This window comes from Thunnus maccoyii, chromosome 9 (genome assembly GCF_910596095.1).
Source record: "Thunnus maccoyii chromosome 9, fThuMac1.1, whole genome shotgun sequence".
In the NCBI taxonomy this organism is placed as follows: Eukaryota; Metazoa; Chordata; class Actinopteri; order Scombriformes; family Scombridae; genus Thunnus; species Thunnus maccoyii.
The window spans coordinates 27,473,805-27,499,374 of record NC_056541.1 but is presented as its reverse complement, the minus strand read 5'-3'; the positions used below and the strand labels follow the sequence as shown (position 1 = coordinate 27,499,374).

The following is a 25,570-nucleotide window of genomic DNA, read 5'->3' as shown; positions in this document are numbered from 1 at the left end:
ACTTAAGGTGTATAAAACCTTGTTGTAAGTGCTCCACTGGGAGCCTTTTTCTTTGTAACCTCATCCTGTGTATTGCATTGTGAAACGCTCCTTCTTGTACAAGAAAATAAATTCTGTTAAATTTTGATACTTCCGGTCTCTATTGTTTAATGGTCATTATGAAGAAATTCTGTGAACAAAGTTAAGTAATAGCACCAATACAGCAATGAAAAAAATACTCCATTACAAGTAAAAGTCCTGCATGAAAAATCACATATATAAATATTATGAGCTTGATGTAGTTAAAGTATTGCAGTAAAAGTAGTGGTTTGGTCCCTCTGACTGATATATTATTATATATGACATCATTAGATTATTAATATTGAAGCATCAGTGTGTAAGCAGCATGTCACTGTTGTAGCTGCTGGAGGTGGAGCTAGTTTCTACTTTATATACAGTTAGCTTGTTTAGTCCAGTGGTTCTCAAGGAGGAAAGAAGAAACAACAAAGTTCTGATACACAGATATGTTTTCAGTTTTTGGACTTTTTCTCTAATCTTTGATTTTTGGTGAAATATTGGATCATTTGAACATTTATTGAAATGAAACCATGTGAGAAGTTTAAAGGGAAAAATCACTGTTTGGTGGAGCTGTTAACAACTCATAGACATCTGAAATGTGACCCGACTACACACTGCTTTATGTAAGACGTCAAAAGCCAAAAAGGTTGGAAACCGCTGGTTTCATCTTTAACAATGTGTTGTATTTTAAAAACTTGTTATATTATCCATTGTGTCAAATCTTCATTTGAAAAGTAACTAAAGCTGTTAAATAAATGTAGTGAAGAAGAAAGTACAATATTTCCCTCTGAAATGTAGTGGGGTAGAAGTATAAAGTAGCATTAAATGGAAATACTCAAGTAAAGCAAAGTGCAGTGCTTGAGTTAATGTACTTTCCACTGCTGATATTCAAGATACAGCTAAGAAAAACAATCGCAAAAATCTTGTTTTTTTTTTTTTTTTTTACTTTTGCAATACTTTGGGCATTAATTCAAATGCAAGTATTGCCTCTAACCTCTCATCCTCTCATAACTATCTCTGATCAGAGTACAGTACTTTTAACATTTGCCTGACTACCGGACTTTTGAAAAGCGGCGGCGGAAGCTGCGTGCGTGACAGCGGCGCGCTTGACGCGGGAGCAGCGTGCCTCGGTGGTGGGATGATGAGAGACAGCAGCGGGGACTGAGTGGAGGAGGAGGAGGTGGAGTCTGTCCCAGCCTGCATCTGGCCCGCTCCCCTCTCTCTGTCACCCCGGGCCAAACCCGCCCAGCTTCTCTCACTCACTCTCCGCCTGTTCTCCCGCACGGCACGGCACGGCTCGGCCCGGACGCACACAGCACTCACACACTCACACACACACATATACATACACACACGCACACACAGCGAGGACACGGAATGGAGACGGAAGGGAGCCAGAGCAGCCTGTCCACCACGGACTCCCCTCACGACCCCTGGTAAGGAAAAAAACTTTTCCCCCCTGTTTCGTAGCTCTGCTCGTACACCCCAGAAACAAACCTGCTATTCTGCGAGGGGACTCTGGTGTGCAGCCAGACTCGCACACCTCCACACTGAGAGCCTTCATGTAAAATCAGAGGTGATACACTCTGAAATGCTGCTTTTCCCTCCAGGATTAGACTTTAAAAACCTCAATAACAAGTTTGTCTTTATTAAGTAAGCCCATAAATAATAAACCCACTAAATCCACGTTTAAAAATATGCAAATATAAATATTTTCTCTTTTTCTTTCCACAGCAAAATGTTCATAGGTGGACTCAGCTGGCAAACAACACAAGGTAAATCTTTTTTTTTTTTCCCCTCCACTAGCTCTCTCTATAAATTGACACTATGTCTTTAAAATCCTGGCATGTATCAGATGGCACCAATAGAAACTTTAGTTGAAAAGCTGTATTTCTTAATATTTGTCTTTGCTTACATTGAGTTTGTTTATTTGTTCTCTCCTTTGAGTTTTAAATATGAAGCTTGCTCCACAATGAATGCACCCCATTCACAACTGCCATAGAATAAATTAGCAATTCTTTAAAGCTCATTTAAAAAGGATGGTAATTGAATTATTCAGGCTATAATATGGTGAATTTTTTTGGCTGGAATTACTGTGTGATTTTACGTTTTCTGTGTTGTAATAAGTGGTTATTTCATGTTTTACACACTGAATTAAAAACTGTGATGAACAAAATCACTGTTGGCTCTCTGCAGCCAAACTCCTTTGCCAACTTTTGAATAAAAAAGTTGTCAGACGTTGCTTACTTCTTAATTCACCTCTGTAGAACTTCTATTAGCTAAACGTGTCCCCTTCTCCTCTTTTTGTTTTGTGTCTCAGAGGGTCTGAAGGAGTACTTCTGCAAGTACGGCGAGGTGAAGGAGTGTATGGTGATGCGAGATCCGGTTACTAAGCGCTCGAGGTGAGGGAGCTGTGAGCCCGGCTTCTTTGCCTGAGCTGAAAGTTTATCTGTCCTCTGTGATTCCTCACTGCTCATAACTTATTATTACATGTCAACATCGGTTTCTCTGTCACTAATACCTTCCCTCCTCCTGATATCTGCAGGGGGTTCGGATTCGTCACCTTTGTTGATCAGGCCGGTGTGGATAAAGTTTTGGCCCAAACCAGACATGAGCTGGACTCAAAAACAGTGAGTTCTCTGTATTTACTTCCCACCACCGGCTAATCCCATTGCTTAGTATTTGATTAGTGGATTTTCCAATAATCCGCTGAAGAGGTGTAACATTGCTACATTTTATTATGTTTACTAAGGTTGCGCAATGCTGATGTTTTTCTCAATCTATGTTTGTGTTTTTTGCCGGCGTTTTCCATTTTGGTCCTCCACCACACCACAGATTTGACTTGCTTGACATGATAGAGTCAATATCTGTGCATGATACACCAGTAGAGACACATGGGAGAATGTGCTCCCTCTTTGCTTCAGCCAAACAGGCAAGAAAATGTAACCCAGTGTCAATTTCCATAGAAACAGGGGGAACCGGACAGGGTTGCTTCCACTGCCGATCTTTGATTTTGGTTTTGTGGGAAGAGTGAACCAAAACTTTTCTCTCTGCCTTTCTTTCTTTTCTGTCCCAAGGGGTAGAAATGACCTACCGAAAAAAAAAAGTTTCTCTGAATGCAACCTGAAACCATCAAGGTGTGAAAGCAGCAACAAACAAACTGCTGTCAGCTTCCTGTTGATCTCAGGAAGAATAAAACTGTGAATGTGGCGATGATAGAATCAGACTGCTGCACTTCCACCTGTGTGAATTGTAACTTCAAATGTTTTAATCGTCTGTGTTGCAGAGTGTGTGTGTGTGTGTGTGTGTGTGTGTGTATGTGTGTGTGTGTGTGTGTGTCAGTAATGAATGTGGGCCGGTCTGGGAACAATGTGGCCCGTTGGTCGCCATAGGGACCACTGCCCCCGCCTCTCTCCTCAGTGGGAGTGGTGATGGCTGCGGGTTAGTCACTGTATTGAAATGAGGGGAAGGCTATTTCTTTTTCTCCCCTTTTGTGCTCTGAGCGATGCACCTTCTCCAATCTTTGGAAGATAAGTGGAGGTGGTGAAGAAGGAAATGTCGAAGAAAAACATGTTATTTTGCTGCGGAAAGTTAAAGAGATCAGGAAATGAGAAATTCCAGTTATTATCAATCCAAAATTAGTAACAGTGGAAGTTGTTTGATAGAGGAGTCAAACTGAATTGAGCTTTTTGTATTTTCTGGTTTCCCCAGTGCCCCAGTGCTATAGTGTCACTTGCAGGCATGACAGCTATGACAAGTAGCGCCATCATGGTTGGACGCCACTAACTCGCCATGGGGTTTGTTTCCATAGTGACTCCCCCCCTCCACAGTTGAAGAATGGCTCTGTCACAAAAGAAAAAAAGGAAGATAACAATGCACATCATTTACAATCATTTCTTGGATACCAGAAATCAAGACGGCATAAACTGTCACAGTCACAGAGAACGGGGGGTCATGATACCGACACTTTATCCTCACGTCGCCTCTCCCGATAAGCAACTTATTAAGTTTATTCATGACGCACTCCAGAGATGACGATTCCTTTCTTTTTTTTTAATTTGAGTTTTCCTTCTCAACTTGTGCATGTGTGAACTCTACGGAGCCGGCGCAGCCTCGTGGGCCGTGGCAGGGCCCCTTGTGGCTGGCAGTTGGGTGTGTCAGTGGCGTTGGTGGGGGCTGTGGCAGCCTCAGAGGGTGTATGCTCGGTGTGGAGTGGGCTCACTGATCATCCACAGGGGTTGGATGGTGAGTAGAGTAGGCCTTTTTAGACTGCTCACCCTGCCCCCCTCTCCCTCGCTCCCTCTCATGCAGACAGGTTATCCTGTTAGAGAGGGGAGAGAAAAGTTCTCCAGTGGCAACAGAAAGAATGTGCCATGCTGTGACCGACTGAACCGCTCCGGCACTGGAAATAACAGAGCTTTGCACAGCGGAGAGGCTAAAGAGCAAATACAGTGCTGCGGTGGAATTTATTGGTACTTATTGTGTTGAAGGACAGATGCGGCCTGGTTTTCACCGCTATAAGAAGGCAGGTTTTACTGTGATTTATGTAACTGCTGCTCTGTTAGTTGCCCCTCTGGGTGCCCTCCCGGCTTCCTGCTATCTGTAAAAGCGAGTGACGGCCAATGCAAACTGCACGTTTGTGGAACAAAGTTTCCATTCAATTGCAGCTCCAAGGTGCACAGCTCCAAGGAGTTTTACAACAAAGTCACACAGCTCTGTGCAGAGTTGCATCAGGGATGTTTGTGGTCCCGTTAACCATTTCAGTGCTGACCGGAGTGGAAAGAAGTGATTAGTGTGGCTCTCCTAACTAATAGGATTGGTAGGATTGGAGTCAACAAGCTTGGGTTGTTCCTCCTGAGACGTCGAAAGCTGCCCAATCGGCATGTTGCATTAAGTGTGTTCCTAGCTCAGGCTGTGACAGGCAGTGTGCTCGGCCAACTGTTGCATAGCTGGGATGTAGATGGTCAAAGGGGATTGCCCTGATTTCATAAACCTCTCTCGGAATTAGCTTCTTCTCCGTTACCTTGCTCTGAGTGCAAAGAGGTTAGGCCTCTGCCTGAGCAACGCTTCCGGCACGTCTTTACATAGGAGAAAGTGTGCAAATTTCCACTCTTTTTATGTTAAACACACCTCTCAGTTTTGCTCTGACCAACATTTTGTTCCACAACACAATTCACTTTCATCACTACAGCCACTTTATCTGTTTAACGTCCACAGTTTCCTCCCTACGGATGTGCTGTGTGCTGCTCTGTGTTTGATTTTGTTTGTTTGTGTGTGTGTGTCTGTTTGTTTTTGAATGTGCACAGGAGTGTTGGACATCAGGAGGGTTGGTGACCGGAGGTGACTATCAGAGTAGTCTAGCCACCATAGAAACTAAACAGTAGACTCTGCATCTGATCCTCCAGTCTTAGCCTAGTCTTCTCACTCTGCTCTTTAGAACAGACAACAAAAAACTTGCGTTGATGTTGACTCTCATTCAAGTAGAAGCAACACTGTTGCCCTTACTCTGGTAAACGCATGCGGTTTACCATAGAGGCTCTAGCTCTCTACTGTAGTTCAACTCTACCCTCTCATGGTTACGGACTAATCTTAGCGCTGTACTGTCTCACCATCTGTTAGTGTAACAGCAGTACAGTGTGGAGTAGTCTAGTTGTTCTCTAGCTCTCTTAGACCAGTATAGACTAATATAGAGGTCTCAAATTCCAATTACAGCCTGTCTATGATTGCATCCTTCATGGCATGGTGTGGTTTTCTCTCTAACCTTGGTAAAATTCAGTGGGCTCAGTCACATTATGTATCAGTTAGCATTGTTTTTTGTAGCTGTAGTTTTAGGATCATTAAAAGAGTTATTCCGCTTAAAAAAAAAGTCAATCTGGTCCTTCTTCCTGGGTGTAAACGTAAGGAACTGCAGAGCAGAGGACGATCCGGATCACAGGTTATGGCTCTCACATAAAAGGATGACGGATGGTTTCCTATGATACATGTTGTTCTGTCAAAAGCTGAGGGAGGCAAAAACAAACAAACACAAACAAACAAAATGCGTTGGATCTGCTGTCAGTGTGGTGTGATTGACAGCTCCCTCCCCTCTGTCCTGTCTTCCTCTGTCCCTCCTCGTCCCTCACTCTCTCTCCGACACACTTGTCCTCCCTCTCCGGCTCTCCTCACGGTGAGGTGAGGTGTGTTTGTGATTGTGGTGCCTGTGTGAGATTCCAGGAGATCACATGTCACATGGTAGTGACGAGAGAGGCAGGGGTTCACTGGACATTCCCAGGCATTCCACCTGAGCACGGCTGCACTCACACACACCCTTACATGTACAAGTACGTCAAACGTGCGTGTGTGTACACCTTTCACATACTGGAGTATAAATACACATATAACCAAAAAGGAAAAAAAAAAAACACACACACACTCTTGTTGTTGTATAGATGCACAAAGACGCATATAATGAATCAAGAGGGTCACCTAAATTCAGTTTACATATCTTTTTTTTTTTTTTTTTAGAGATTTATCATTATTTTTACCCTAATATAAATCTTTGTAATTTAATTTCACAGTAAACAACACAAACTGATGTACAAAAAGTATGAAGATATGAGGATTTCAAGGGTTGTTTCAATTATTAAATATTCATTTTCTCACTTACCTTGACAAGCAGGCAGTTTTTGTTTTCCTTGCCCAGGTTTTGAGTATCTGTCTTTGAGATGTCTGCCTCCATATCAATACAATGGAAGTCAATGGAATTTAATTTGTGGTTCTCGCAACATTAAAGAAATTGTTTTGGAAAATATTCTTATTTGCTTTCTTGCCAAGAGTTAGATGAGAAGATCAATAGCACTCTCATTTCTGTCCGATTAATTTGAAGCTACAGCCGACACTGGTTAGCTTAGCATTAAGACTGGAAACAGGGGTAAACAGCTTGTATGACTTTGTCTGAAAGGAACAAAATCTGCCTACCAGCACATCTAAATCTCACTAATTAACACATTATATCTTGTTTGTTGAATCTGTACAAAAACCTTTGTGTAAAAACATGTTGTGGTTTTATGGGGTTATGTAGCAGAGTGTCTCTTTTGCCAGGCAACCAGTGCCTGGCCAAGAAATAGTCCAACACATGACAACACTGACAAAAATGACAAAGAAAAACCACAAACAATTAAAAAATTCAATAACAACTTGTCTTTCCAGATCCAATTTAGCAGTTACTTACGATAAATCACAGACTACTCTCTACCCAAAGAAAATAGTCCCTATGAAAACTGGTTTATCCAGAGTCATGGCGACATTGTTTCTGGAAACAGTTGTTGCTGCTGAATTTTTTGATCATACCTTTTTATTGCTGATCTCTCAAAACCTGGGTGAATAAATATATAAATATCTGCGAGAGGAAAGTGTTGTTGTTTTTTTATTTGATGAACTGACCCTTTAAATAGAAAAATCAATTTATTGATCACCAAATGGAGGTCGTATTATTCTCCTTTATATCACCTTCTTCTACATTACTGGCAGCAGTTGACACACACTAACGAACTAACATTAAGACACATGTACACACACACACACACACACACACACATACGCATCAATGAACGGCAGCAGTGCATTCAGACCGGGACGTAGTCAGACCCTGGTCTGCTGTCTGAAGCAGGTCATAATGAGAACTTTAATATTAGTGTGTGTTTATGTGAGAACACGCTGTACATTTGATGCCAGCTTCATTCAATAGATTTTCCTTCACTATTATAAATGGAGTCATTCTGTTTTCTAGCACACTGAGGCCCGAGTATGATAGGCCTTAAAAAATGGACATCTTTGACATCAGTGCTTTGATTTCGGGCTGGTGAATACATTGTGCAAAGCTAAGAGGAAGATTACAGGATATATTACACCATGGAAAGGCGACAGGTTGCTGGTGCATCTGTATCACGGCACATCACTAACCAGTCTTCTCTGTCTGTCTGTATTCTCTCCTGTAGATCGATCCAAAGGTTGCATTCCCTCGCAGGGCTCAACCCAAGGTGAGTCGAACCGTCTCCTCGCGTTAGCTGTGTGCGCTTTGTTTGCAGCGGGTTAGTGTGTGTTGAGTGTTTCAGTCTCTTTATCTGGGCTAATGCCTCGTAATCTGATGAACATGAGCACCGCTGACATCACTGAACTGTTATGTGATCGTGTGTTAACAAAAACTTTCACAACTTTAGAGACATGCGTTATTGTTAACCCACCAAAAAGTGTGTATTGTATTTCGAGTACGCTCTGTCCTGATCTTAGTTGTTTTTTCTCTCTGGTTGACTACATTACTCTGGGAAACAGAGAGAATAGCTTGATGAGGCAAACAGCATGAAGAAAAACATTGGTACTAGTGAGCACAGGGAGATTGTCATAACTTTCACCGTAAAACTTACCACAATTAACTATACACTAATATGGAAAAATGCATCACTGAAATGGCTTGATTTTGGAATGTGATGTTCATTTACACCATCATCCCTTAATGCAATGAACCACAGAAATGGAAAGAGGAACTGTTGCACTGTTGCAACAGCACAAAAAGCCTTGGGGAAATAGTTATTTTTATTTTTAAAATTTGAAAAATTCATAGTATTGCACTTTCTACCTCTGTAAATCATGCATATATTTGTTTGTTTAAATCTGGCTGACATAATACTGAATGCTAACATGAATGTATCCATTAACAGACAAAGTAAAAAGTATAACATCAATTTCTTGCACACTAAAATCAGACTGCTGATGAAAACTATGCTCTTACGTGCTGCTTGTCTTACCTTTTTATGTGACTGAGCAAATCTCATCACAAAGAGCTAAAAGTAAGAAATAAGAAAGTTGAAGTGATGCACGAGACCAAAATAATTACAGGTTTCAAGTGTAGGCTGCACCCATGATTGGCTTTGTGTCCAACACAGGAAGTATTGCATTTTATTCAAAGAATAAAGAGCGTGAAATTAAACAGATGTAGTAAACATTAAAGAAAGAGAGGAAATATGTTTTGGTGCTATTAGTCGCTTCATAGGTGTGAAAGTGCTGAAACCTCACCAGAGTAAAACAGTGTCTAATAATGAAGCCAACTACCTATATTAAAGCAAAATCATATAAGGAAATATAATCTTGAACATGTGAATCTTTATTTAATATACAGATGGGTGACAAATTAAATAAATGAGAAACATAACAAATGCAGATGCTTCCACACAGGTGCACTACATGGTACAATTGAGTAGTTAATATCTGATCATGTTCTGTGGCCTGTATAAAAATGCTGAACAGGCCCAGTTGATTCTGATTTTGAATCCAGATAGCAGGAGGAAAAGATCTAAGTGACTTTGAAAGAGGGTTCATTGTTGGGGCAGGAGCTTCAGTCACAAAGACTGCTCAACTGACTGTTGTGTTCCAGTAGGAACTAAAGACATCTGCAATTAGATCTATGGGAAAGACGTCAGTAAATAGGGTTTAAATTGTGGTCGACAGCACACATTTGATGACAGAGATGCTTGTGCATTAGTGCGATATGTAAGGACAAACAGAAGAGCAACTCTTCCTCAGGTGACTGAGAATGTCAATGCAGGACGTGATCAGACTGCGTCAGCAAGAACAGTCTGTCGACAATTACATAGAGAGGGATGTTATAGTAGGGTTGCAGTGCATAAACCCCTCATTACAAAGATGAATGCACATTTGAGAGTTCAGTGGTGCAAAAACCATAGGCACTGGTCTACAGGGATGTGGAAAAAAGTGATATGGTCAGATGAGTCATCCTTCACCATATTCTTGACAAGTGGGCGAGTACATGCGCGGTATACAGGCCTGAATGCTTGACCCCTACTGTGAGGGGATCCAGTGGCTCTGTTATGCTATCCGGGGCATTTTGCTGGCATGGTTTGGGTCCACTTGTCCCCTTAGAGGGAAGGGTCACTGCAAATCAATACAAATTTATTCTGAGCGATCATCTTTATCCTATGATGAAACATTTCTATCCTGATGGGAGTGGTCTCTTCCAGGTTGACACTGCCCCAATTCACAGGACACGAGGGGTCACTGAATGGTTTGATGAGTATGAAAATGATGTGAATCATATGCTATGGCCTTCACAGTCACCAGATCTCAACCCAATTTAACACCTATTGGAGATTTGGACTGACGTGTTAGACAGCGCTCTCCACCACCATCATCAAAACACCAAATGAGGGTATCTTTTAGAAGAATGGTGTTCATCCCTCCAGAAGAGTCCAGAGATCTGTAGAATCAATGCCAAGGCACATTGAAGTTGTTCTGGTGGCACGTGGTGACCCAAAACCTTATTAAGACACTTTATGTTGGTTTTTCCTTTAATTTGTCACCCGTCTGTATATACTTACACTTTACAGATGCATCAATAGTAGATGTGCTGTTAAAAATATTGAAACACTTAATTACTCTGTTATTAACTTTTTAGAAAACTCTTATTTTATTGATAGCAGTAATTCTTTCAAATATTTTTGTAATTCAGTTTTCTCTCCTGTAAATAATCAGAAAATTGACTTAAATACAACACTTATAATAGAATTGTTGTATTTATAAGCAATAAAGTAGAAGAATGAGCTAAAATATATGTAATATATATATATAAATTAAAGTATAGAAACTAAAGGGATAAACTAGAAGGCCTGCCTAAAATCTGCTACCTAAATAAATATGTCATTTATGAAAATGTAAACTTACACATACAACAGTCAATGCAAAAGTTTGGTTCATTTTGTTTTTATTTCTTACAGTTAGTGACTCGAACCAAGAAGATCTTTGTGGGAGGCCTGTCAGTGAACACAACTATAGAGGACGTCAAGCAGTACTTTGACCAGTTTGGGAAGGTGAGTGATGTTTAAGAGTGTTGAAACTGTTTCACAATGATTTCAGGCTGCGGCTGATTTGCTGAGGGAATATCTCATAGCCAAATAATCAAAATGAGGATCACTTTCTCAGTTTTAACTGATACGCACAAGTTTGACAAGGTGGCATCAGTGCTTAAACAAATTGACAGTTTAAAAACACGTAGTTCCACATCGCACAAACTCAGCCGAGTCTGATCCACCACAAATTCTCTGAGAAAAACTTCACTCGGAGTCGAGCAACCGCTTGGAAGTGAAGGAGTTACTAGGAGGAGAGGGAGGAGGGGGAAGGCGAGAAAGGAGGGAGAGAAAAGGCTTCGAGAGGGTAGGAAGAGAAAAATAACGAGGCTGAGAGGCTCCGGGAGGCGCAGAGCCGGAGCAGCAGGCGAAGTTAGGGGGGACTAGAAGAGGGAGCGGAGAAGGGGAGGAGGTGGGGGGAGAAAAGTTTTGTAGTGAGTGTGTGGTGATGGTGAGGAAGGAGGAGGGATTATCAGAATCTGAATTAATCTGATGTAACAGCTGCTCCTACCCACAACCCCCTCCTGGCCCGTTACCGTGGTGACCTGGCTTGCCCATTGTCCCCAAGTAATTCTGTGGGTAAGGGGGTTTTGTTCTGAAGGAGGAGGGATGAGGTGGTGTTCGGGGGTGTTAGCATGAGAGTGTGTGTGTGTTGGGTGGGGGTCAACTCTGGAGTTTAGTAACAATAAATATAAGTCAACCAATACGCAAAAACCTACAAACTTATCACTCAACTTTTTATATCAGAGGCCGTTTCCTTAATGTGTTTGTGTGTTTTAATATATTTCTACATAAACTTTGCTCAAGTTCTAATATTCTGGGGTTTTTTTGAAAGGCGTTGGGCAGAGAATAGATGATGGGTTGACAAAGGCACCGACAAGGGAGGGAGGGTCTGATTGAGAGAGGTTTGCGGAGGCGTAAGAGAGGGAACTGGGGCAAAGATGGGGTGTGGGGGAGATTTACGAGGGCCATTATGCCTCTGTACAAAGCTAGACAAATATTTTGTTAGTTTGTTCAGAACTTATCTGCATACTGGAAGTTTCTGGATCTCCTAAACGTGTCCCCTAATGTGAGCCTTTGAGAAACTGGTGATCAATAATACTTGTGGGTTACGAGCCATGTTACTTTCAGTTGAAGCAAAATAGACGAAAATAAATTAAAAAAAACGATTTGGACTTTTCAGCACATTTTGCGCTGAGAGCCCTTGAAACTTCTAAAAGTCAAAGACGTGAAGACTCTGTGTCATCCATTGCATTTCCAACTGCGTGGCACTTTATTGTCAGTTCCAGAGGTTTGGCCTCGAGTTTCTCTGTGCTCCCTTCTCAATCATAACATCTAGATGAATTTTGCCGAGAGAGATATCGAGGGATGGACGGTGAAATGTAGGCTCCAGCCATCCATGGAAGTTCCTGATTAGACTGCCTCACTGGACCTTTTGTGTCCCGTCCTGGTGAGGACAAAGGAGTGCAGAGAGGGATGGGCAGGGGATAACAGGGAAGATGAGAGGTGGGAAAAAAAAGGATAAGAGGGAATATTGTCCAGTGGTACACCATTAAAATGCCCACTGTTTGAAATATCGAGCAATGATGTGCAATAACTCCGTTTTGCGGCGCTTTAACGGGAACTGCAGGTATTATTGTGATGTTTTGGTTGCATCCTCCGGGGCGACTGTGTGCAGTTTGAGCTCATGTTATGATTGTGGAGGTTTCTGTGCGTTTGCATAGGTTTTTAGCATCAGTTCAAATTTAAAGCACACCTCTCTTAGATGAATCACGAGGTGTGCTCTGGGTGTTGCGTCTTGACCCTTGATTGTTCAGATTTTATTAACTTGAGGAGTTCCTGCTGGTAGGCCTCAACATAAGTGTCAACTAAATAACAAATCAAAAGTGTTTTTGGAGAGATACAGAGTTTAGCAATGTTGCATGTGATAGGAAAATGTCAGGGTGGAGGGAACCAGTGACTTCAGAGGAATCAGACTAACAGGTCCCCTTTCACACTGACACTCCTCACTCACCTTTGACCTTTCTGTAGGCACACTGCCCTTGGGGGTCCACACACACACACACACATACACACCGAGCACAAGTATGTCTGAGTATGTGACTATGACAAATTATTCAGTGGACCATGTCCACTACGGCTGCCAGTAAACTTATTATAGACGGAGAGCACAGATTAATTTACCGAATGTTTATTTGGACCTCTGTGTGCAGACTGGAGTATAAACATGTCTGCTTGTGACAAGAAAGAGAGGTGGAGGGGGGGGAGCAAAGAGGGAGAGCAGGTCAACTTTGACATAAGAAACTCTGGGTGTGTGTGTGTATAGAATAGACACCTGTGTCTTTGCTCTATAAAGGGAGGCCGGGCCGGAGGGAGAGGTCAAAGGGAGAAGAGGAGAAGGAATTATGGCTGACTGTGCCAACAAACAAAGCCTCCAGGCCTCTTTGTTCTCCCTCTCCCTCTCCCTTTGTCTCTTCTTTCTCCTCCCTTTCCACTTTGACCCAATCTTTTTTTTTCTTTCCTCTTTCTCTCCCTCTCTTACTGGTCTCTCTGTGCTCTCTTTTACCATATCTCCACCTGTCGCTATTCCTCTCACTATCAGCTCTGCCCCTCTCATCGAGTCTCCACCTGCCCACAGGATTCACCTTTCTGCTCGTGACTGGCTACTTTTTTGTCGACTTTTTTCCTCTCTTTGCGGCCCTCTTTGTCTCACTGGCACTGTCCCACTATTCATAAACCATATTTGATGTTGGCTCGAGCTCTTTTATAAGGACTTTTTGTGTAGTTGCCATGGGAATGTCAAACTTTGGAGGGGAGAAAGGGGGGCGGATTATGGGCTCTCTGTGAGAAGGATTGTGACCCGGCAGTTTAGCAGCAAACACAACTTCCAACTTTTCATGCCACCCATCATGTGCATTTGCCGTATACAGCGCCAGGACTTGTACTACAGTATTTCTTCATATTTTCCTGTCTTTGCCCCCTCGGCCTCCTCTTTTGTAACCTGTCGCTCGTCTCCAGTCCCTTCCCTCCCTCCCTCCCCACCCCCCTCTTCTGTCCATCTGTTGCTGAGCCTCCCTGCAGAACTTGAGAAGGGCTGAGGTCAGGCAATATGCCGCGTGGCAAGAGAAAGAGCGTTGCATAAAAAACTGTGTTGTTTGTCTCCCCCAGGTCGACGATGCCATGCTCATGTTCGACAAGACCACCAACAGACACAGAGGTGAGACAGACTGACCTCAACTCTCGCTGTCCCCACATCTTTCTTTACACTCAATCTCTTCCTCAGTTTACTACTCTTCCTGCAGTCCTTCCTGGGTATCTATTGATCGCCCTCTACCCCCCCTCCCCCCCTACGGGCCTCCTTCCTGTGGGCTGAGCTGGAGGAGACGAACAGGGCTAGTCTAATTAGCCAGTCCGTTAATCGGGATCAGGATAAAGCCTCCTTAAGCACCTCCTCCCCACCCTGGGACTGATCGATTATGACAGCCTACCAGCTTTGCCCGGGCCTTCTGGCCAGGAAGGGGGGGAAGAAAGGATGAGTGCAGAATAGCAGCATAGAAGAGGGGGGGAGGGGGCAAATGTGTTAAGCGGCTATTACAGCACTGATTACTGGAGACTATTAGCTGTACTGCTGCACATAAAGGCCTACTGTCTAAACCCAACATACTGTGTGAAATTTTCTCCTCATGCACTTGCCTCGTCCTCGCCAGGGTTTGGCTTTGTGACGTTTGAGAACGAGGATGTGGTGGAGAAAGTGTGCGAAATCCACTTCCATGAGATCAACAACAAAATGGTGAGCGCCTCAATTTGTGTAAAAACACTCAAATAAATGCCCCGCAGTCATTTAGACACTGCAAGTTGTTCATTTGTTTTTTGTCTGGAAACAGGTGGAGTGTAAGAAAGCTCAGCCCAAGGAAGTGATGTCCCCCACGGGCTCAGCCAGGGGGCGCTCTCGGGTGATGCCCTATGGAATGGACGCCTTCATGCTGGGTATTGGTATGCTGGGTAAGTTGGTATTGATCTGGACAGGAAGGATGTGGCCACACGCCAGCTGTTTCTCTCACCTGAGTGTGATAATAACTATTCCTGAAGGCCCAAGCTGCCTTAAAGGTCACACGGTGTCTCATGGGAAGAAAGTTGACCACTGAAGTGGGCTGTTCGACTCAGCTCGCCACTCGCCACCATGCAGCCTTGATGATCTAGATCTTACACTTCAGAAGTGACCGAGAGTAGCAATAATGAAAAAAAATCACCTGCTTCGCTGAAATATTTTGTTATATGCAAGTAGTTTTACTTAAAATATCTGCAACTAAACATGTTCAGACTATTAATAAGGTGGATACATGCCAGTTATACATTATATTATAGCTGTGATAATGCCTGTTTCATAATGATTTATATTTTAGATTTTACATTTAAAGGGGGAATCCAAAAATGTTGTTTTGCCCATGGCAGATTTTAAAAATGGTCAAAATAAAAGCAGGAGTGTAGTATGTATGGGTCAAACACTGAAAACACTGGGTCCTACATTTTCCATGATGCTCACTCAACTCAAAAGCACCTCTCATTAGACCACTCATGTACACAACACAGTCTCTGTTCAAGACTTGTTAGGCTGAAGGTAACCCTGATGACATCACTATGATCTCATCAGGGCTCTTATATTGTGATGGTCATATCATAGTGATGTCATCAGGGCTATTTTTTCAAACTTAGGAAAGCTCCCCCCCCCAGACCCACAGAAGACATTTTACATCTATTCTCACAAGCTGAGCTGTGCTCTTCATGACGAGTAAACTGAAACTCATGTGTAAAATTAGTGGAAGGACAGTTTAACAATTCAGATTTTCTCCCTGCCTTGACGGTTATACTCTACAGTAGGGTTAACTCGTTTTCTAACAGTTTTTAAATTGTATTCACAGTAGGCAGGATCTGTTTGAGCATCTGAAGCTAAACTTGCCGCACCAATGCTTCCACCTACTGTTCAGTCTGAGAACTGCACCCTTTTCTTCAGTATGTCAGTGCTTTGATTAGACAGAGAGGATAAAGGGACACGCCACCACACTGGAACAAAACACAAACAAGAAAATAAATTACATGGTCATTTTATGGTGTTTATAATGGACAAGATTATTGTAATCCTACTGGATGTTGTCCTGAGGTTAGTTCTCCTGGTGTCAGGTTGTACACGAAGAAAACCTCGGTGTAATGAGCAGACAAAGACAGTAAGCAGTTCAGTCCTGAAGAAAACCAGATCACAGGTGTAGAGATATCACAGACTGTTCCGAGCTTCACAGTTATGGGGCAGCACAACAACACACACCTGATACTCTGACTATTTCTTTTTAATACCAATAGCACATAACTGTTGCTAATAACTTCACTGCTGCTGTGACATCTTCCTGTCCATGTATCACACTCAGTGATCAAAGTGATCCAGATGCTGACAGAAACTTTGTCTCCACAGGTTATCCAGGCTTCCAAACAGCCACCTACACCAGTCGGAGCTACGCTGGCATCACCCCTGGATATACCTACCAGTTCCCTGGTAATCACACCACACATTCTGCTTGTGATACACTCTTCTGAGTTGTTTTTGTCACATTTAGTCAGGAGGCACAAATGCTCACTTTCACCACTGTTAGATAAGTGGTGATGTGTGAGACATTAAAGGAGATTTGTGATGAGTTTGGGGCATTGGTCACCTGTAGTGCAATGAAAGCATTAAAATCATCCTTGTGTCCCTTGCTGACTATACATGCATATATTACATTTTGTGATAAAGGTTATCCAAAGAAAGAAAAAGACAACTTGTGCCCCCACTAAAGTTAGATCATGATAAATGTAGTGAAGTCTTCCAGTTTTATGCTGGAATTTATGCTGAATTTTACACAAATTATGATGTGAAAATAACATATTCTTTTAAGCTACTTTGGGGTACTTTGTATGTTTTAATAGGTGGTTGTGTGGTGGACGACTATTCATCTAAAGATTGAATTATTTACTGAGCAGCAGGCAAATATGTGGTTGAATGGAGTGGAGAGTTGAATGATTTACCAGGATAAAAGGGTGATTTTGGTGACAATGCTGTTATGACACGGTGTATTTGTATGAATACACATTCAATAGTAGTGTGTTGAACTGTAGTGGACAGTAGACACACTGTCACAAATACAAACATGTTTCCATAGAAACACGTGAAACACTGTGAGTGTAAATGGCTGCTTGTAAATATCAGGGAGTGGAATTGCATCTGCTTAGCTTGTGTACATCATGTGTGTACAAGCATGTGTGTGTGTGTGTGTGTGTGTGTGTGTGTGTGTGTGTGTGTGTGAGTACGTATGTGTGTGTGTGTTAGCATGTAGTGTATGTAAGAGTGTAAGATGATTTAGATATCCAGCAAAGAAAAGTATGCAACCTCCTTTATATATTGATGCACCAGTTTGTATGATAAAAATTGTAACATTTGCTGTATTTTTGTTATTTCACAATGAATACCAGGTTTCGTTTTTAACATCACTTTTGGACTATAAAACATTCTTCTGTCCTATAAGTTTTTTTCATTACAAGTTTTATTTGCATTCCTCAAACCCTGTGTCTCCCAATATGTGCTCTCCATATCCCTGCCCTCACCTCTGAGGTGTTTCCCTACCCGTGCGTATGTGTGTGTGTTCTCCTCGCCGGCGGTGGTGGTGTGTGTCTCAACAGCACTCTGATGTTTCTGTTTTAGAGTTCCACTTAGAGAGGACTCCCCTTCTGACTTCACCCCACCCCCCTGAGCTCACAGGTCAGTCAGTCCCTCCTCTGGACTTTACAAGCAGCATGTTGTCAGTCTGCTACATACCACATTAGCACCAATACCTTATCAACAATCTTATGGTTTGCATGTTTGTGTTTGTCAGTCCTCCTCGGTTTTCTGGCTGGAGGCAGGATTGCTGACAGTAATGAGGAAGGTTTTATTGTTCGCTTTAAAGTCTTCCAGCAGTGACCTCATTAATCTCTCTGTTTCTGTATGATATTCATCTGTGCTCTCATTGGCCATTTTCAATCTTATTTCCTTGTACATCAGCGATTTACCCACAAGACTTCCGTGAAATTTTTATACATTTTCTGAGGTCACTGGAGTGAGACTTCATGTGATGTCTTTGTCATGGCCTTTACGTGCTTGCAGACTAAGATGTTTAACCTGGATCTTCTCTTTTCTACCTCTTCAGCCATTCCTCTCACAGCATACGGACCAATGGCAGCAGCAGCGGCAGCAGCAGCAGTAGTCAGAGGTATGAATATTTCTTATCATGTTCATGCTCAGCTCTAAATCAAAAATTTATTTCATTTTTTCATACATCTGAACATGTGAAATTAAGGGGACCCAATTCATACACAGATTCAAAGTGATTTTTGAAAATGATTAAACTTTTCACCCATTTACACCAATACTTGCTTACTAATCTTGCTTACCAATAATATTGTTACATATTGTTTCTGATTTAGTATGTACCAACTTGATACACATGTATTTAGTTAGTCCCCTGTAATACTGGACAGATGCTATGCTGCAAGTAACAAAATATCCCACTGTAACTGGCCTCTTTGGGGCAGAGCAAACAAGCTGTGAACACAACATTAACATATCATCACTTTTAAGTTGATATGGCAGACATCCAGCAGACATGTAGAAACCTTAGCATTCATTTGGAGTCATATTTCTGTCCATCCAAAGTATGTGCATCTAATGTTCCCTCTCTGTTTAGCTCTGCTTTGGTCTCCACAAACTCCTGAGGGAAAATATCTGGCTCGTCAGCGGTTAAATGCTTGACTATATTTGTTTTTAGAGCATTTTTGCTGAAAACAACTGCCTGCTGTGGCCAAAAACAAGGATGATGAGAGTGAACCAACACAGTAAAGTTGCAAAATGAGCTGAAAGAAGCTATTTTCTCAGTAGAGCTAATGGTAACTGCAGGGACAGGTGATAATTCTCTGTGGGTTTGTCACTATAAGTGACCCATGTCACATGACACACAGTCAATTGATCCATTGTTGAAAGAAAATTTAGATTAAGGAAATTAAATATTAGAAAAAATACAACTGAATGTGCATTACATGCATTACACAGTGAAACAATTATTTATTTGGATAACATTCACTGACTTTCCTCCATCTCTACCTTTCAGTGAAATGGAAATTATTGAGTACTCTGTTTCATGATTATAATGCAGCTGCCTGAAAGTGATTTTAAGACAACAACCCTTCAAGCCTTTATTTTGATGATGTGGATATTAAAAACAGTAAAAATCTGATGTTTTTGTTGTTGTCATTGTACTTTTAGGCTCCACCCCATCTCGTTCAGCTGGATTTTTAGGTACGAGCAGCCCGGGGCCGATGGCAGACCTTTATGGAACAGCCGGTCAGGAGTCGGCGGTCAGCAGTTACCTCAGTGCTGCTAGCCCTGCCCCGAGCACTGGATTCAGCCATAGTCTGGGGGTGAGTCCCCGCCTTTATTGATGTGATATTTTGGGAAATACACTTGCTGCTTTCTTGCCAAGAGTTAGATGAGAACACAGATACCATTTTGATATTTATCTGTTAAATGTGAAGCAACAGCTAGTTTAGTTTATCTTAGACCGGAAACAGGAGGAACTGCTAGCATGACTCCATCCAAAAGTAACAAAATTGGCCTACCAGCACCAGAGAAAAAACTTCAGAAAGTGGCCAAGAAATAGTCCAGCACACAACCCCTCCAAAAACCACAAAGTGCTGTTTTTATACTTTATTTTCAGATTAAACAAAGGAGATATAACATTTTAATCAGTGAACTTTAGACGTGCTGTTAGGCTAACTGTGTTTGTGCTAAGCTAAGCTAACCGGCTGCTGTCTGTCCAGGGCCAGCAACCATAGTTTATGTGAAAAATGTGTCTCCATTCACTGCTCTGCTCATCTTTATCAGTAACTTTTCTTGAAATATTTTGGTGTTTTTTTGTTGTTTCAAATTTTAAGTTTTGAATTCAAACGTTCAGAATAAAAAGCTGAATTTTGAACATGTGTGCTTGCTCCCACAGGGCCCGTTGATCGCCACGGCCTTCACCAACGGCTATCATTGAGGATGTGAGTCAGTCCTCTTGCTTGTCATCGTGTTATTTTAAGTGTAACATATTACTCCACTTTGCTCTGACTAACCTCTGAGTAATCCAGATGTTTTTTGTGTGCCAGTGCAGAGCTGTAGACTGAGAGCTGGAAGGAGTTGAAGCTGCTTTGGAGCTGATCTGGCCTGTCTCTGTCCAGTCCACCTCTTCGGCTTGGGGCGGCTGAACCCTCACCCCTCCACCCTGGAGACCCTACTGACGCCTCACTAAACTCCACCTCCTCTGAAAAAAAAAAAGTTTTAAAAAGTTCACAAAAGGAGCGTCACCTTTGAAAAAGTTTTATCACTACATGTAATAGCAACACATACAGATGCTGTATTTTTAGTGTTTTTTTTTTCTGTTGTTATGTTTCACCTTGCTGTTTTTTGTGATGGCTGCGTTGTTTCTTGATCTGTTTTGGCTGTGTTTTATTGGGTTATTTGACCTCTGAACCTGATCTCTCTGAGATAGAGGAGTTAAATCTCCAGGTGATGCCTGTTTGAAGGTCAGGAGCTGTAATTTGTACTGGAAAACTGTATATTTGTCACTAGTTCATACTGAATTTTAACAAAACATTTGTGATTAATACTATTTCTTGTGTCACAAAGTGTATATCTTGGTAGGTTTTTAACAAAAACTTGTTACACTAATAACGGTCAGATGACAAGGGTCATTAGTCACAGTTACATAATAGGCCTACGTGAGCTGTACAATTTTGTAAAATATTGTAAATATGACTTTTGTTTCTGGGGGGAGGGGGGTGGGGTTCAGCTGATTTTTGTGTCTGGGAGGTGGGAGGCTTTGGAGAAATGGTACGATTGCTTCTTTCATCAATCAGTAAGTGTTGGACATCTTGACTGTTACGTATCATAGTTTCACATGGAGGTCAAGAACATGTCAGTCAGTTTGTCCGTCAGTGTTAGACCAGCCATACATTTCTCTCCAGGCATTTCTGTGTGTCATTTGAGTCTGTTACTTCATTCAGAAGCTGCCTCAGAGTTGAAACACTTTTCCTTTCGGCTGTGAGTTCAGCAGGAGAGAGGCTGAGTCTGGAACAACACTTTACTTTGGGGGGATGTGTGGGTGTGAAAACGCTCATCAGTCAGGAGAGGAAAAAAAAAAACATGCTGTTTTCTTTCTTTGTCATATTGTTGTTTTAACTGTGATTTTCAATATGTGATGATTGTTTGTGAAGGAAAATGAAGGACTAGTGTGCAGGAGCAGTTAACATGCTGATGACTGTTTCACTCTGCAGGTTGTGTTGATGTTTGCGTGAGCGTGTCATGTGGTTTTATACACATTGGTTTCCAATGTGCCATGTGCTGTCTTTTGAGGGGATGGTACCTCAGTTGCAAATGTGAAATTTTAATCTGACTTTTTTATTATTACATTAACATCTATGTCAAAGTGTGGATGGTTGAACCTTTTAGAAAGGTGGCTTTTCCAACAGGAACAGAGGGTGTCTTATTAACTCTCTTTTACCTGTCACCCCCCCCACCCCTCCCCAATCCATCACTGCATATCCACTGGAGGTCACAGACTGTAGCAATGTGACAGCTATTTTTAGACCAAAACAATTATATTCAGAGCTACTAGGATGTTGCACTGGCTGACCACGATAAAAGTGTTTTCCTTCGAATGTTAGCTTAAGAACGAAGCACTTGCGATCTATGAAATACCAGGTTTTACATTTTGATACACTTTGCTCACACTGCTGCGGGCTACCATGGTAGTTCATACTTTGATGCTGTGTTCACTGAAAAATAACAATCTTGTCAACACTGTAACCTTTTCTGATTTTCTTTTTCCTGTCATGTTTATTCCTTTGGGAAAAAAAACTTTTTAAAATTCCTAATAAATTATTTTAAAACATTCCACTCATGTGTCCTTTTTGACCTTTTTTCCCACACCCGAATGTCTTAGGTGAATGAATGACAGCAATGGAAGAAGAGTTAAGATGTTTTACTTAAGTTAAAGTAGCAATAAGTCAATGTAAAAATACTCTATAAATTCCCATATTCAAATTTACTTATCTATTATCAACAAAATATACTTAAAGTATCAAAAGTAAAACAACTCATGCATGTCATATTGGATTATTCTTATCTGATGAACATTAATTAACATTTTAGCATTTTAGTGTAGCTGATTGTGGGTGAATCTAATTTGAACTATTTTTATCTATTGTTGAGCACTTTAATCTATAGCAGGGCTTCATAAAATGATGATATAAAAATGATCCTAATCTGCATCTATTCAGTCTCAATCTAGTCACTACAGTTGTCAAATAAATGCAGTAAAGTGTACAATATATTTACCTCTGAAATGCAATGGAGTAAAAGTATAAAGCAGGAAGGATCTACTGAAGTTACTTTCCACAACTGGAATGAGACAAACTGCAATGATAAAGATGTCTTTTTTTCTCTCTGAGCTAAAAGTTCCCACGTTGGAAGAAATTTGTTGTTTTTGTATAACTGCGTGTAAACTAAAGACATAACACATTGGTGGAATAAGTAGTACATTTACTCTGTACTTAAATACAATTTTGGGGTACTTGTATTTTAGTCCTTCTAAGCTACTTAATGCTTCTACGCCGCTACATTTCAGAAAGAAATATTATACTTTTGAGTCCTATACATGTATTTTACAGCTATAGTTACTAGTCAAATATTAAATCAGTTGTTAAATCAGTTGTTTCCAAACTTTTTGGCTTATGACCACTTACAAAAAAAGCAGTGTCTTTGGGGCCTCTTGTCACGTTTCAGATGTCAGTCAGATGAGTTGATTGCAGTTACATCAAAGAGAGATTTCCCCTCTAAACTTCTCAGATGGTTTCATTTAAACAGCTATTTCAAGGCCCAAAGAGGCAAGATTATCTAATATATTCACCAAAAAGGAAAAGATTAAAAAAAGATGAGTACAAATTTGTGTATGAGAACTTTTTTCTTCCTTTTTCCCACTCAATTAATCATCACATGACCCCTTAGATTTGTCTTTTGACCTTATGGAGGAACACTGACCCCTAGGTTGGAAAACACTGGACTAAACTTGAGAACTGTATATAAAGTAGTTAGCTCCCCCTCGACCAGCTACAACAGTGAAATACTGCTTACACATTGATGCATCAGTATCAACTATCTAATCAATCACAGAGACCATTTTTCAAGTACTTTTACTGTGGATACTTCAAGTATATTTAGCTCATAATACTTCTTTTAAGTAGGATTTTTGAATGCATGACTTATGCTTGTAATAGAGTGTTTTTACATGGTGTATTGACACTTACTTAAGTAACTTTTTCCATCGCTGACTCTGATTCTTTACCGTATAAACCAGTAAAATGTCCCTCTATTTTCATCCATTCTGTTTTAAGTGACAGCAGCATTCACTTAATCTGTCTGCTGGCCTGAGTCCTCTGTCCTCTCAGACTGCTTCTGTGTCCCTCTCATATCTCTCTGCTGGCTGATTTCTCTCTTCCATCATCATGGCTCCATTGCCTCCCCTCCCCTGCCTCCGCCTCCGGTCTCCCGGTGTCTCAGCAGCACTCTGCTTCACCTCTCTGATTTTAATGTCTCAGGGGACGCTGCAGACCGTCATGAAAACTAAGCCCTCCCTGGACGGGGGCGCTGACCTCCTGAGGAACCGGGAGGCTCAAGAGGTCCCCCCTCTGAGGAACTACCTCTGTCTCACCATGTTCACCTGTTTCTGCCCTGCATGGCCAATCAATATTGTGGCGCTGGTTTTCTCTGTGCTGGTGAGTCAGCTGGGGGATGAATGCGCATGTCTGGTTTCTATTTATGAATAGTTGCAGCATAAGATACTTCCAGCGATGTTTTGTGAGGTTTTATTGTTTGCATTCAGTGCATAGAAATCAGTAAACAATGGACATGACATATGAATATTTACATCACAGAACATGTGTCTTTTTTCTATTTTTTTATCAAGCAAAGTAGCCACAAATGACTGTTAAATCTACATCTAATTACACATAATCTAATAAGATACAGAAATAGACCCAAACCATGTTTGTAACTGCTAACAGTAATGTTCTACACAATTATCTTTTACATCATTTGTGTTTAAATACGTGAAAGTCAGGTTGCGGGTCTTCCTGCAACAGTTTAATGAGGTTTGAGTATTAGATAAGGTCAACACATTTAGATTTGTCCCAAGTCTCTGAGTTGTCTGAGAGGAGGCAAACAAACTTGTGAAGAGTTGACGCGCCAACAGCAGCTGTTGCGTTGTTGTAACTGTGAGTAACAAGATGAGCCTTGTAAGCAACAGCAATCCACTGTTTTCCCATAACTAAGGACCTTGGCTTCAATACAAATATGAATTACAGATAACAAGAAAGGCAGGTGCAGGGAGCAAAACATGGATGCAAAGCAAGGCGGTGAATCATTTCTTTCTAAATGTTTACAACAGATGAAAATGACACCTGCCAATGCAGGTCTTAAATGTGGACACATGTTGTCAGCATTGCTGCTGCCTCAGTGGGATTCAAACTTCCACCCACCAAGCTGCACAAGGCTGCAGAGCAGATGTCATAAAACTGAACTTGATTTTTCCCTCACACCGTAGGCCCAAAAGAGCCACGATGAGGAGGACTACGAAGGCTCTAAGCGGCTGGGTCAGAAAGCCCTCCACCTGGGGATCGCTTCTTTCCTCATTGGCTTCATGATCATTGCTGCATACATCATTGTGCACTTCACTTCGGTACAAATGCACCAGATGTGTGACACACACATTCTACCCCCCCCTCCCCCAGAAAGCTAAAGGTTTCAAGTATGATTTTCCTCTCAACTCCACAGCATCTGCTTTGACCACATGAGGAGGAAGGCATAGTGGAAGTGGAGCAGAGTGAACTCTGTGATGGAGAGATCAGCTCCATGAGAAGAAGAGGAGCTCTCCTTGGCTCCTGTCATCAACAGCTCTGGAGGTTTCGTAAGAGCTGGCAGACTCTGAACATGACTGAACACATCTTGGTTTCAGCTGCTGTGTTCATTATATTGCGACACAATTTGTTACCATTTTTACAATTGCACGGTGGTAGAAATAATTATGCAAAGATCATAAAGAGGACCCTAAAATGCTTTCACTGCCCTGAAAAGTGAGGCTCATGTGTTACACCTTTGTAACTTAAGGCCTATAATGGACTGTTTTACAAAACCCATTAGTTATAATGTGTAAATATTGATAACTGACTTGTAATCTAACATTGCCAATTCCAAGCAGAGGAATATGAATGAAATATTTCTCTGGTTAATGTACATGTTGTGTAGATAAAGTCTAAAATAAAAGAAAATCACTTTCACAAAGCAAAACTACAAATGCAATCTGATAGATCACTTTAAAGTTAGATACTGACATAAAATGAAAATGAATTATGAGCTACCAGCTCTTCCTCACTCGCTGGTCTCACTTTACTCCCATCTTTGACAACTCTTGCAGTTTGCTGGTCTGAGAGATCATGTGCTCTGATCTCTAATATTAACACTGTTT

General features: G+C 41.5%; 2 protein-coding genes across 3 annotated transcripts; both read left to right on the top strand.

Moving 5' to 3' along the window:
* The first annotated feature begins 1,183 nt into the window (after window positions 1–1,183).
* msi1b (musashi RNA binding protein 1b) lies at window positions 1,184–20,252 on the top strand. Of its 2 annotated transcripts, none has more exons than XM_042420704.1 (15): window positions 1,184–1,493; window positions 1,792–1,832; window positions 2,378–2,459; window positions 2,603–2,687; window positions 8,034–8,075; window positions 10,824–10,916; window positions 14,121–14,169; window positions 14,660–14,742; window positions 14,837–14,954; window positions 16,417–16,497; window positions 17,680–17,736; window positions 18,164–18,226; window positions 19,276–19,430; window positions 20,006–20,051; window positions 20,162–20,252. In XM_042420704.1, exons 1-14 carry the CDS (start codon window positions 1,435–1,437, stop codon window positions 20,045–20,047), a joined length of 1,050 nt encoding a protein of 349 aa, XP_042276638.1. In that variant the 5' UTR covers window positions 1,184–1,434; the 3' UTR covers window positions 20,048–20,051; window positions 20,162–20,252. The 2 variants fall into 2 exon arrangements, with proteins under 2 accessions (XP_042276638.1, XP_042276637.1); XM_042420703.1 differs by having other exon boundaries at window positions 20,157–20,248.
* Window positions 20,253–22,995: 2,743 nt separating this feature from the next.
* Window positions 22,996–25,482, top strand: LOC121904483 (transmembrane protein 233). The gene is made up of 3 exons (XM_042422250.1): window positions 22,996–23,822; window positions 24,650–24,784; window positions 24,880–25,482. Exons 1-3 carry the CDS (start codon window positions 23,553–23,555, stop codon window positions 24,889–24,891), a joined length of 417 nt encoding a protein of 138 aa, XP_042278184.1. The 5' UTR covers window positions 22,996–23,552; the 3' UTR covers window positions 24,892–25,482.
* The last annotated feature ends 88 nt before the right edge of the window (window positions 25,483–25,570 follow it).